Source organism: Peromyscus leucopus, chromosome 2 (assembly GCF_004664715.2).
Source record: "Peromyscus leucopus breed LL Stock chromosome 2, UCI_PerLeu_2.1, whole genome shotgun sequence".
Lineage (NCBI taxonomy): Eukaryota > Metazoa > Chordata > Mammalia > Rodentia > Cricetidae > Peromyscus > Peromyscus leucopus.
The window spans coordinates 21,407,499-21,420,489 of record NC_051064.1 but is presented as its reverse complement, the minus strand read 5'-3'; the positions used below and the strand labels follow the sequence as shown (position 1 = coordinate 21,420,489).

Genomic DNA, 12,991 nt, shown 5'->3' with positions numbered 1-12,991 from the left:
CAACAGCGCAGCCCTCCTGAGCCTGAGAAAGACGTTCCTAGACATGTGAGATGGAGTGACTCATCTGACTGCGAGACAAGCGCTTCCATTCTCCTCATTTGCTGTCCCACTCACGAGTGAGACAACCCTCCCTAGTCAGGAAGATGCCATATGTCAAAGTATCAGATAAAAGAACTGGAAGATGTTAATCCAATTACATCGACTGCTTTTGAAATTGTACCAGATTTGTAGGCCCGGAGTCAACCTTACTTAGTCATAATGTATATAATTCCTCTCATAAATTACTAGATTTCATTTAGCAATATACTGAGAGGAATTTTTAATCTGCACTCATTTTTTTTTTAAGATTTATTTACTTATTTTGTATACAGTGTTCTGCCTGCATGTGTGCCTGCATGCCAGAAGAGGGCACCAGATCTCATTACAGATGGTTGTGAGCCACCATGTGGTTGCTGGGAATTGAACTCAGGACCCCTGGAAGAGCAGCCAGTGCTCTTAACTGCTGAGCCATCTCTCCAGCCCCTCATCTGCACTCATAAAGAATAGTGGTCTGTAATTTGATTTGTATTATTCTAGTCTTGTTTTGACATATGTTTCATAAGAGAATTGAGACATATTCTTTTATTCTCTGGAAGAGATTGTATGGAATTGGATTTTTCTAATGAAACCATGAATGCCTGAAGAGTGATTTTTATGACATTTTAATTTTCATAGTAATTAGAGACTATTGGAATTGCCTGTCTCCCGATGAGTTGTGGTAGTTTGAAATACAAGTGATTCTTGACCTCTAGGTTGTCAAGTCCTCTTGTAGCTGTAGCTTTGTCCTCTGACTGTACTTTTGAAGTTGACAAAGGGACAGGCAGTTGTGTTGCTGACATTGGTATTTATGATATCTCTTTTTGTCAGTCCTGATAAAAAGGCTGGGAAATTTTACGTCCCTTCTCAAAGAAGCAACCCTCGGCTCCGTTGATGTTCTTGACCATTTCCTCCTGTAGAGGCCATTGATTTCTGCTCTTATTTCCATTGTCTCCTCTCTCCTTCTGGCTGGGGCTTCATCCTCTTCTCCAGATCCAAACGGGCTTCGCTGTACTGACTTGAAGCTTTTCTTCCTTTGGTGAACACACGTTCAGCGTTGCAGATTTCCCTTTGGCATGAGGTTAGCTGTGCCCCGTACATTTGGATGTGCTCTACTTTCATTTTTGTTCAGCTACATGTATTTTAAGTTTTTTCTTGAGACACTCTTTGATCCATCCATGAGTTATTTAGAATTGTGTGGTTTTGTTTCCAATTTTTTGATATTTTTCTGTTTCCTAGTTTAAGTTCATTTCCAGTTTTGAAGGTAGATTTATGACTGCATTTATTTAGCTTTAGTTGAGTATTTTGTGGCCTGCATTGTTCTGTCTTGATGTGTGCCCCATGGACATGTATAAAGAAAGTGCATTCTCCTGTTGGGTGGATAGGTTATAAATATATAAATATAAATTCCCAGTGGGGAAGGTAAAGAATCTATCATCACTGATGCAAGTTTGAGGGAAGACCTTTCTCTCCAGATGGTCTCCACTGACATCATAGGTATGGATGAAGGGGTAGCTGCTCACCACTGGGATAGAGGTTCTGGATCTCCCCTAGGTCTTTCCCAGCATGCCCCATGCAGGGACGCTGCTTATTTAGTTTGACCTTCACTAGAGTGACAGTTTAGGCTGCCTTTGCTAGTGTAGTAAGGGACACAGGCAACCCTTAGGTTACAGAAGGCAGACAAAAACTCTGGCAACTAACCCAGCATTTAAGACAAGTACAGTTTAGACAGTGTAGCCCTGTGTTTGACCCAGTGTTTGGCATAATGGGCACTCATAAGTGCGTGCTAAAATGAAGAGTGGACAAGGCATGAACTAACCGGATCAAGGCCAACCAATTTGAGATCTGTTCTAGCCCATAAGGCATGAACCTCCATGAAGTCCCTTAGGATTGTGAGAGGCCCCTGAATGATGAAAGTTTCCCCTTAACCTGCAGTCAGCTACCTGGTCAGCCAAAGGTGTGCACCGGCAGATGTTAATTCTGAGGGGAAGCTTGATTTGTCTGTCTCTTCTCTCATCGTCACTGTGCTGTGACAGCATTCCCGCCAGGGCATCATGGGAGGAAGAACTCTGGTCACGAATAGTTTCAGAGAAAACAGTTGATTGCAATGAGCAAGGCTTAGTGGCTTGAGCAGTGTGCTCTGTGATGGCCAAAGATTGGCAGATCAGGAAGCATAGACCACAGCGGAACTAGGGCTGGCACATAGTCTTCAAAGGCCCACCCCTAGCATTCGACTTACAGCTCCACAACCTCCCGATACAGCCCTACAGCCTGGGGGACCAAGGACTCAATTCATGAGACCATGGAGGACATTCCAGATACAAACTAAAACAGTGGGTTTCCTAATTTCAGTATTTCCCTCTACACACACACACACACACACACACACACACACACACACACACACACAAATTAATACACAGCCAGGCTTTATCCAAAACATTTTCACATGGCTGTTATCAAGGAGGAAGGCCTCTCATTTGAAGTTCATGGGAGGGATCTGAAGAAAAATAACCCTGTTTCTACTTGAACCCAAGCCCAAAACTCCAAAGCTCAGGCTCATGTGTTTTGTTTGCACATTTCACTGGCTGACTTGAACGAGGGCAGTGAAAGCCTGGCAGACTGATGGACCTGAGCCAAACCGGAAGTGACAGTTGTGGGAGGGACGCCTCACTCAACCTCCCCGGTATAACCAGAGGACAGTTCTTGATGGTGTTGATGGCTGAGGTTTCACAAACTAAAACTAAATGTCTCTAGGTATTTTTAAAGGTTAATATTGTCATTGTGATTTTTTCCTACTGTCTCTTGTTTCTCAGCATTTTCTTCCACTTTATTAACCTAAAAGTAGAGGATACAAAAGACTATACCAGTAGAAATATACATGTTCTTATTAGTTTCAGTAAAAAAAAAAAAAAAAAAGACAGTAAAACCTGGGTTTTATGAACAAACGTTTCAATCCTGTTCTTTTTCTATAGCCTCTCAGAACTCACACTCATCATGTAAGTTATGTTTCTGAATAAGAGATCAAATGGACCAAAACAAGCGAAACTGGGGTGTAGCCCTTATTACAGGGGAAGAGTTTTGCAGGACAGCCTCTTGCTTTATGGACTGAGAAAACATTGTTCAGTCTTTAACTGAACATAAAAAGACAACGTTGGATTCAGCGTGTAGCTTGCTGGTACAGTGCTTGCCAACATGAGCAAAGCCCTGTGTTCAGTGCTTAGCACAAACAAAAACTCCAACTCCCCCCTTACACATGCAAAACCCCACCTCATTTGAAACTCTGGCTTTTCTGCAAGCAGATGTGGTAGTAAGATCACACTGTTCATAAACTTCCTTGGGAGGCGAACATCCAGTCTCCCCAGACAGGCCAAAGAAAGAGTTCTACCCAGTCTAGCTCGATGAGTGAGGGTGAGGAACTACTTACAGAGCAAGGGCGACTGTGGGCTGCCCCTCCTCCAAGGGGAACTACCCTCACTGAGACTTACTGGGCTCTGGAAGGTAGTCAGGCCTCCTTGTAGTGCACTGTCTCCCAAGCCCCCCCTAACTCTCCTTGACAGAAGGATAATGGGCCAGAATTTGTGTGAACTCTGCTTTGGTAATCACAGTTGGTAGAGAGTTCAAGAGAGCAACAGCCATGTCCTGTTTGGAGAGCATTGCACACAGTGGCAAATACTTAAGTCAGTATAAATGATCACTCAATCCCCATACTTGGTAGTGGTTCCATTGCTTTTTAAAAATCAAAACAAATAAAATAAAATGAATAAATAAACAAACTGAAATTCTCCAGTTTAGCCTTCAAGCTATTTAATTATTTGCTATTTTGTAAAACATCTAGCTAGAAGTAAAAGTTATTTTTAAGATTTTCAAATGTCAGCCCTTAAGCTCAGTTCCATATACTTTCACTAAAACTAGGTCTCCCCATGGCAGGTGCCTAGGGATCTTATAGATGCAGAGAGTTCTGGAAAAAGTTAATAGCCCTCTTTGCTTGTAATTATACTAAAAAAGAGCCAGGCACAGCATTTCATACACCCACGGAGAGTGCTCCCTGCCTGAGCTGCTAGCAGCCCTGCCTCTTCTTGTCTTGCTAACACGTTCATTCGTTCCAGGCTGTTTGTCGCGATGAACCTGATTGACAGCACTTGTAGTGACACAAATACCATTTAGGTGTTGCCTCTCTTTCAATTTCATTAGCAGGGGCAGACGCAGTCTGCGGAAACCACGCATGAGGACTTCCGGCCAAGGTCCCGCCTCCTGTGTATCTCAAACCCTGAGTAGTTTGCCAGTGTGCAAAGCACAGGCTGTTATTCTGGCCTGGATTCCAAACTAAGAGCCATTTTGAAAATCCTCTTAAAGCCTGATATTTACAAACTGTGCTGATCTGCGGAAGAGGGGGTTCTTATTCAGGTAGCGTGGTCAACCAACCCTCAACCAGAATTATCTTTTCTTTAGGATCTGCTGTGTGCTTGCAGGGTGGAGTGGACAGAGAGTACAGAAAGCCACCCACAGCACACGTTGTCAGAGAACCTCAGTTCGTAAGATCCTTTAGGGTCCTTCTGCAGTCTTGTCCTGTGCAACCGCTCGACTAACCCAACGAGTCCATGTTCGGGGCTGTTGTCAAGGTGACAATATCACGGAGAGAAGAAGGAAGGAGGGCAGACTGAGATTTGTACTCAGGCCTTCAGGAGCTGAAGTGTGCTTACCCAATGCCTTGAAAAGTTCTGACTCCCCGTGATCTGGGTCTCACATAGCTCTGTACCACCTCGATGAATCAGTCATTGCCTTTTGGGAAGACTAGCACGGAACCTACGTACAATTTGTAGGCTGTGGAATGAGAGGAGGAGGAGGAAGAATGCAGGAGGCCAGGCGATGAGCTGAGTGTCTGCCTCCTTTCTTTACCAGGAAGTGGGAGCTTCTGCTGGAGGAGCAGGCTGTCCCCTGCATTGCTGTCACCCCGCCTGGAGTGTCAGTAACTGATGTTCTCTCGGTCTTTGTATTTCCTTCCCAGGATAGCTTTCCTGCCCGCTTTGGAGGAGTCCATTTTGTCAACCAGCCCTGGTACATCCATGCCCTGTACACACTCATCAAGCCATTCCTTAAAGACAAGACAAGAAAGCGGGTAAGGAGAAAAAGGTGTCTTTTAACTTGTGAATGGCGGAGAGGGGGTGCCCGTGTGTCGGGGACAATTATAGTGCTATTCTGTGTGTGCTTCCTTCCCCCCAACAGGACAATTATAGTGCTGTTCTGTGTAAGCATGCCCCCAACAGCTTTTGCCATGGTTTTGCAATTTTTGAATATTTGCACCTTAGCAGGAGTTTGCAAATGATGTGTATTTAATCAATAATTCAGTAAGATGGGTTATTTTCAGAGTGCCAGACAAACCGAAAGAAACTTTGAAGGCATGTAAGTACGAGATGCCAATTTTACTGCAAATGATTGTGGGAGCAGGACATGCAGCCACTTCCTGCTCCCATTTGATTCTTTTGTTTTTGGGGGGTATGTTTGTTTGTTTGTGGGGGATCTTATTGTGTAGCCCAGGCTAGCCTCAGATTGTTTTTTTAAAGATTTATTTTCATTTTACATAAACAAGTGCTTTGTCTGCATGTATGTGTACATACACACGCGTGCAGTGAACATGGAGGCCGAGAGAAGGCATCAGATACCACAGGACTGGAGTTAGACAACTGTGAGCTGCTGTGTGGGCCCTCTGCAGCAGCAACAGATGCTCTTCACTGCTGAGCCATCTCTCCAGACCTTAGCCTCCAGTCCTTAATCCTCTTGCCCCCATGTCTGGAGTTCTGGGGTTGCAGGCATTCACCTGGTTGCTACTTCTTGCTTATGGGCTACACCAGTAGCTAACATTTTGTCCTGTATCATCACTATGAAAAGTGGTTCTTTATATTTTTTCTCTCTTAGCCCTTGAATGGTAACAGCCAGACCCATCATATGTAAGGTTGAAAGCGTTGTTCATTGGATGTAATAATCTTTAAAAGAAGGCCTGAAATAATAATGACATCAGTCAACATTTGAGAAGCCAGGCTCTTTCATCAGAGCAGGGCCAGTATGGCATTCTATTCAGCTGAATAGCAAGCATCCATTAGCTACCCTGAATCTCACTGTCCTCATTTTTTACTTGGGAAACTAACTCCTACACCATAGACTTTTGGAGCAATTTAGTGAGACAGCATATGAAAACAGAGAATAATGCCATTCACATACCAGACACTTGGTGATTTTATTCCTTTTTACCCTTTATCTTTTCCCCCATAGTTTTACTAAAACACACTTGACAAGTAAACATTGTGTGTGTTTAAGGAACACAATGCAGCAATTTAATATATGAATACACTGTAGCATGATCACTACAATTATGGTAAGATATCCATTACCTTGCATAGTTATGTGACTGATGAAGTAGTATGAGCATACACATGCGCGCGCACACACGCCCCCACACACACACACATCATACACACACATTGGGGTTCCAAATTCCTAAGCCTTGGATGCTTCTTGATCTTTAGAGAACATTGTAGGGGACTATAAGAGAAGGACAAGTTCTGTTTCCAAACAAGGACAGAATTTAGAATTAGACATCACCAGTATCAGGAAGCAAGGACCTTTTGAGACATTCTACAGTCTGCTCAGGCCAGTATCAAGTATTGCTTGCATCATGACGTCAGGCCTCCCAGAGCCTGCATCCTACCTAACATGGGGACTGTGGGACATGGGGACACTGCTGAACCAGAGCAGGCGGTTCTGCAGATCTTGACCCTGGACAAGGAGGTCCAACCTCCTACCTCTGTGTTCCTCTCTGCTGCACTGCACGATCAGTAGGGATGCCAGAATAGCCATCTTCAGCTATTCAGCACGCCCCATCCTTTAAGAATTAAGTGGATGGGGTGTGTGGATACAAATGCTGAATGTAAACACCAGGCTCAGGACTTTGTGTGATTCTGATACTCCAGCATCTACTATGAAGTTTCATAAATGCCAGAATATTTTAGTTTATTCATAACAAATCTTTTTTCATTAACTTTCAGTCATATCCAACAGCAATGTCAGAAATGCACATTGCCTTCCCAGGCACTATAGCGCCCAGAAGAGCTCCACACTTACCTCCTTTTCCCTTTCGTCTTTACATGATGCTGTTTACAGGACAGGGTAGAGTGAAGAGAATGAGTTTGTTGCTGAGGTCCAAATGTGGGTATTTTAAAACTCACATTTGGATGCCACCATTGTTAGCTGTGCCATGTATGGCCAAGCATATAATTGATGGTGTTCTGCTTGAGTATTGCTTACTTACTCCATGTGGTTAATTGTGTGTAACTTATGCACTGGATGTAATTATTTCATGCTGCAATGTGTGTAGGAACCAATGTCATTACAGATGTATTTTAAATCAACTTTCAAGGTCAGTTTCTAAATTGTAGTCAGTGACAGTTATCTACTTATTATATGCCATTTGTGGATTTATCTAAAAATAACTGAAATGTGAAGCTTTTCCCCCTCGTCTCATTTTGGCCAATTTCGATCATTAAACACTGTGTGCTCATAAGACACAAACTTGTTGGGGTATCAGTACTCAATACAGGCAAGAAGGGAAAACTGCCCCAAAGAACTTCTTACAACACATTCTCAGGTCATGGTTCTACACTGAACAGGAACTGATTCAGCTTCTATCTAGTGTGCAGCATCTATCTACATACACACCATCTTTGGAACTACAGGCTATGTTAGCAGAGTAAAATATCATCATCTCTCTCCCTAAGACCCAATGGAACACAATTGAACAGAGCAAGACACCATCAGATACAAAATAGATCATGGGGGGAAGGGCATGGAGAATCAGCATGAATAGGGCCTGGGACTGATTTGGGAAGAAAGGCAGAACGGACCCCTACAGGGAGAGGCTGTACATAGTGGGGCCTGGAAGATGGTGGAACTGGGGGGGGGGGTTCTGGGGGCCAGAGTCCTCAGGTAGGAGCATAGCATTCAAAGCATGGGTAGCTTTGGAGCAATGGACATCACTTCCCTGTTCTCAGCAGGAATGACTAGGATGTGACTGTGTGTGGAAATTTGAGTGGTGGCCAAATAATGTCCACTCTATTCTTAAACTTCATTTTTTATTGTACAAGATTATTTTAGCTATCCTGGGTTTAAACTTCATTTTTTAAAACAACTACCAATTCAGCCTATTTTTTAGACAATAAAATAGCCTTTTATGATGACTAAGCCATGGGTACAAAATAATTGCCTCTTTGAATGCCATGGTCACCAGAGACATGTACAATTTGTCTTTGCTAAATTGTGCATTAAACTAAACACTTACCATATTTTTAAATTTCTATGTTGATATTTTTTCCTTTCTAGATTTTCCTACATGGAAACAACTTAAACAGCCTTCACCAGCTGATACACCCTGAGTTTCTGCCCTCTGAATTTGGAGGAACCCTCCCTCCTTATGACATGGGGACTTGGGCCCGGACATTACTTGGTCCTGACTACAGTGATGAAAATGACTATACCCACACCTCCTATAATGCCATGCACGTGAAACACACCTGCTCCAACCTGGAGAGAGAGTGCTCACCCAAGCCCATGAAACGGTAAGGCTGGCTAGAGGGCATGAGAAGGTCCATGTAGACCTACTGTGGCTTAAGAAATTGAAAACTTTGTGGACACAGAATTGAATAAAATTCTTTTCATCAGAGTTTACAGCAAATGGGTCTCGGCTGGCCCAGAAGTGGTTGTCCCCTTTACCCAATTTGAGGGAAGAACTTTATGTCCTGATTGCAATCTGCCTCTTAAACTGTGAGAGTCTGTTAAGATACAGATAGAACGGTAGAGCTCTGGGATACACTGAGGGCAATACCACCCAGCAGAGGACACGCCTATCACTCATTTCTTTGAAGCCAAAGGAGCAGTGTTGGGCTGTAGCACCATTATTATGCATTAGGGTCATCAACACAAATAAGATGATGGTGTATCTAGAAAAAATACCAGGAAAAACTTTTGTGCATGCTCATAAAATGGCTGGCACTTGAGCTACCCACAGAGGGAAGGTCAGAATCTCTGGATTAAAAGGGAACTGGTGTGCCAAGCCTGAGAGATGGACAGTGGAACAAAGCCTTACAAAGATGGACAGTACCATGATACTCAGGCTTGCGAGTGTAAAGAGGGTTGTGAGCATGGAGTAAACCCCCAGAGAGAGCTGGACTCAGCTGGTAGAGTGTACCGTGTGGATGCTCATGATGGAGAAGGTTGCTTTCCGGTTTTCTCTTTTTTTCTGTTTTCCTTTTTTTTTTCTCTCTCTCTCTCTCCTTCTCTCATTCTTTCCTTGACCCCTTGTACATGTGTGTGTGTGTGTGTGTGTGTGTGTGTGTGTGTGTGTATTTCTGAGATATAATCTGGGCTTTGTTCATGCTAGTTCACACAGTCTAACACCAACCTACATCCCCAGCCTGAAGGTGGCTTTTTAAATTTGTTATGCAAATGATCCTACACACTCTCAACTCTTAGCTTTTCAGGCTGAAATCCTCTTTAGGCACCATCTCGATCCCCGACTCCAATCTCTCTCCATGTGTGACCACTGTCACCGGACAGGATCGGCCCTTCCACTTGTTTCTTCATTGACTGTACACACTTGTGCTCACATCTTGGTGTTTTCTGACATCTAATAGTGAGGATTCATTGGCTGCAGTTGCACTAATAAGTAAGTCAGTCTAGATTCCCTGAACATCAATAAAGTCTTTCCTCACAGTCTGAAACAGAAAGCGCAAAGATCGAGGTGTCAGGAGAGTTGGTATCGTCGAAGCTTCTCTTCCTGGCATGCAGATGGTTGTCTTTGCCCCTTGTCTCCGAAGATCTTTCTTCTGTGTGTGTTTGTGTCTTGATTTCTTCTTATGGGAACAGCAGAAATAGTGGTTTAGAGCTGACTCTATTGACCACATTTTACCTTAATGACCCCTTTTAAAACTCCATCTCCAAATACAACCATAACCAGAGGGCTGGAGTGAGCACTCAGCCTGTAAGTTTAGAAGGGTAGGAGAACATGCAGTGTTTACAAGGTTATGCTGCACCTGTCTGTGTCCACAGAACAGCTTCTATATATCTGATGCTGCCTAGGATCCTAGGACACTGATAGCCACTGTAGCCTTTGCTTTATTGGTGAGCATTTATTCCAGTTGTTGTTTAGATTTTTCTCCATTTCAATTATTTTCTCAATATTTGTTCCTAGCTTGTTTGTCCATTTTCCTAGGAAGGTTTGTCTGGGAAGCCTCAGATCCCTTCCATTCTGGACCAGAGGGCCTGCCCTTTTACGTTTCAGCCCATACTGCAGAGGAGTGTACTGAGGGACAGTTTTACCAGTAGTGATTAAGAATCAACTTTCCCCATGCAGACACCTCACTGATGGAGGTATAAAACTGTGTATTTCATGGCATCTCTTCACCTCTTAGAATCTGGAGGATGCAGAAAAAAATGAAGACAGGACTTGGGGAAGCTTCGAGAGAAACTTTTCTGTCTTCCCATCTGTTATAGGGATCTTTCTCTCAAGCCCAGATTCCCAGGAAGGCCCATTTTTCACTGTCCAGATTCAGACAGGCAGTGATGGGGCATTGTGCTCACGCTGAATGGCTAGGTTAGAGTTGCAGTCGGATGACTTTGGAGTAGTATGGTGAGCTCCACTAGGTATGCACAGGTCTGATTCTCTGCCATGGTTCTCTGTACGCTTATAGTCCATTTGGAGGGAAGTGGTCTTTTGTGGCCCATCTTTGGGAATCCATCACTTTTTATAATGAGGCTTCTGAGCAATGCGGCCACTGGGTTTCAAGTGGCTCACTGGAACAGTGCTTCTCAGTAGAAGAGTGTAAAGGACAATTGCAGACAACTGACACTCTCTTCAAAGGGTGATCACAACAGGTACTGTTTCCTTTTCCCTTCAATAATTGTGATTCTGCCTTTAATCAAAAAAGATAAAAATTATTATTTTGATGGGACTTTCTTTAAACAGATTATTTCAAGATTGTTCTCTTTAATCCAGTGAATACCAGATAAGAGTTTGAGGCATTCTTTGCTCCAATATTAAATTCTCTGGAAGTTCTTGTATTTAACTGCTCATATATGGTGTGTATGGTGATTTGAACATGTATGGCCCCCATAGACTCTTATGTATAAATCCTTGGCCTATGGGCCATAACGAGTAGCACTATCAGGAGGTATGGCCTTGGTGGAATAGGTGTGACCTTGTTGGAGGAAGTGTGTCACTGTGGGGGTGGGCTTTGAGGTCTTAGGTATGCTCAAGCCACACACAGTGACACAGTTGCTTCTGCTACCTGCAGATCAAGATACAGAACTCTCAGCTCCTTTTCCATTGCCATGTCTGTCTACATGCTGCCATGACGATAATGGACTAAACCTCTGAAACTGTAAGCCAGCTCCAATTGAATGTTTTTCTTTATAAGAGTTGTTGTTGCTCTTCACAGCAATAAAAACTCTAACTAAGACAGAAGTTGGTACCAGGGACTGGGGTATATGCTTGACCATGCTTTTGTTTGGAGGAATGTGAACCTTGGGAGTTTGGGGTTAGAAAATCAGTTGAATACTTTAAGTGGGGCTTAGTAGTAGGAGCCTGGAAGACAGTGGTGCTAAGGGTGATTTGAACTGCAGGGGCCTGGCTCAAGAGGTTTCAAAGGAAAATAACTTTTGGTATGTGGTGTAGAGATCATTCCTGCAATATTTTGGTGAAGTATGGGGCTGCTTTTGCCCTTGTCCAGAAAGTCTGCCTGATGCTAAAGTGACGAGTTTTGGATTAATTGCATTAGCAAAGGAAATCTCAACACAGCCTGGTATGGACTCTTCTGTGTAGTTACTGGTGTTAACTCTTCTGAAGATTTATAATGAAGAAGCAAGCTGAGCAAGGAAAAATACAAAACGTATGGATTGAAGAGAAAAGGAGCACCAGAAAGTGGAATAGAGCTGATTTCTGTGTTCAAGGAAATAAATAGATTAAAAAATGGAAAAAAAAGGAATGATGATCTCAGCACAAGATCCTACCCAGCTAAGCTTCCAACTTGTGAAAAGGAGTTAAAGAACAGCTTAGGTCTAGGCATGGTAGGACACACCTCTAATCGGAAGGCAGCTGACGGATCTCTGAGTTTGAAGCCAGCCTGGTCTACAGATCAAACTCCAGGAGAGCCAAGCTTAGGCAGTTAAGGAAACCATTGAAAAGAGAAAGCTTGTGAATATGTAATTGAACAAAGGGGCCATGTTCCAGTCTCAGGAGGCAGCAGAACTTGGCAGCTTCAGCCATGTAGCTCTGGCTTTGGAGTCAAGCATAGAAACAAGGGGTTATGGGAGCTCCCTCTGAGACTAAAGAAAGCCACTGAGGGCAGGTCAGTGGCAGGATGTCTCAGCACGGAAGCCTAGAAAGGCCATTGTATTAAGCTGTGAAGATGAAGCCTGGGTTGCCTTAGAGACCCTGAGGTGTTGGAGATGCCAGAACTGTGGGATACCTGTGGAGGAGAGCTGCCTAACGGGAGTGGAACCAGCCCAAAAGAAGGAAGTATGTTGCAGTCAACAAAGCTAAAAGGAGTTGGAGATCCAAAGAACGCTTTGACATCAGACATGGCGATGCAGAGTTTGGAGTTTGCGCAGCTGGCTTTCAGTCTTGCTTTGGTCCAGTATTTCTTTACTATGCTCCCTTTCTTCCATTTTGGAATGGTAATGTATATCCTATACCATTATATGTTGGAAATATGTGATCTGCCTTTTGATTTTCATTTTATAGGGTATTACACTTAAGAGATTGCATGAATCTCAGAAGAGACTTTGAACTTTGGACTTTTAAACATTGTTGAGACTGTGATAGACTGTGTGTGTGTGTGTGTGTGTGTGTGTGTGTGTGTGTGTGTGT

The 12,991-nt window shown here is 43.4% G+C and overlaps 1 protein-coding gene across 2 annotated transcripts in view; it reads left to right on the top strand.

Moving 5' to 3' along the window:
- Clvs1 (clavesin 1) overlaps positions 1-12,991 on the top strand; it is a 197,393-nt gene that overhangs the window by 162,432 nt on the left and 21,970 nt on the right. For both annotated transcript variants that reach the window (XM_028878508.2, XM_028878509.2), the window contains 2 exons: positions 5,084-5,194; positions 8,449-8,684. In XM_028878508.2, the coding sequence (XP_028734341.1) occupies positions 5,084-5,194; positions 8,449-8,684 (347 nt within the window). The remainder of the gene's footprint in view (positions 1-5,083; positions 5,195-8,448; positions 8,685-12,991) is intronic.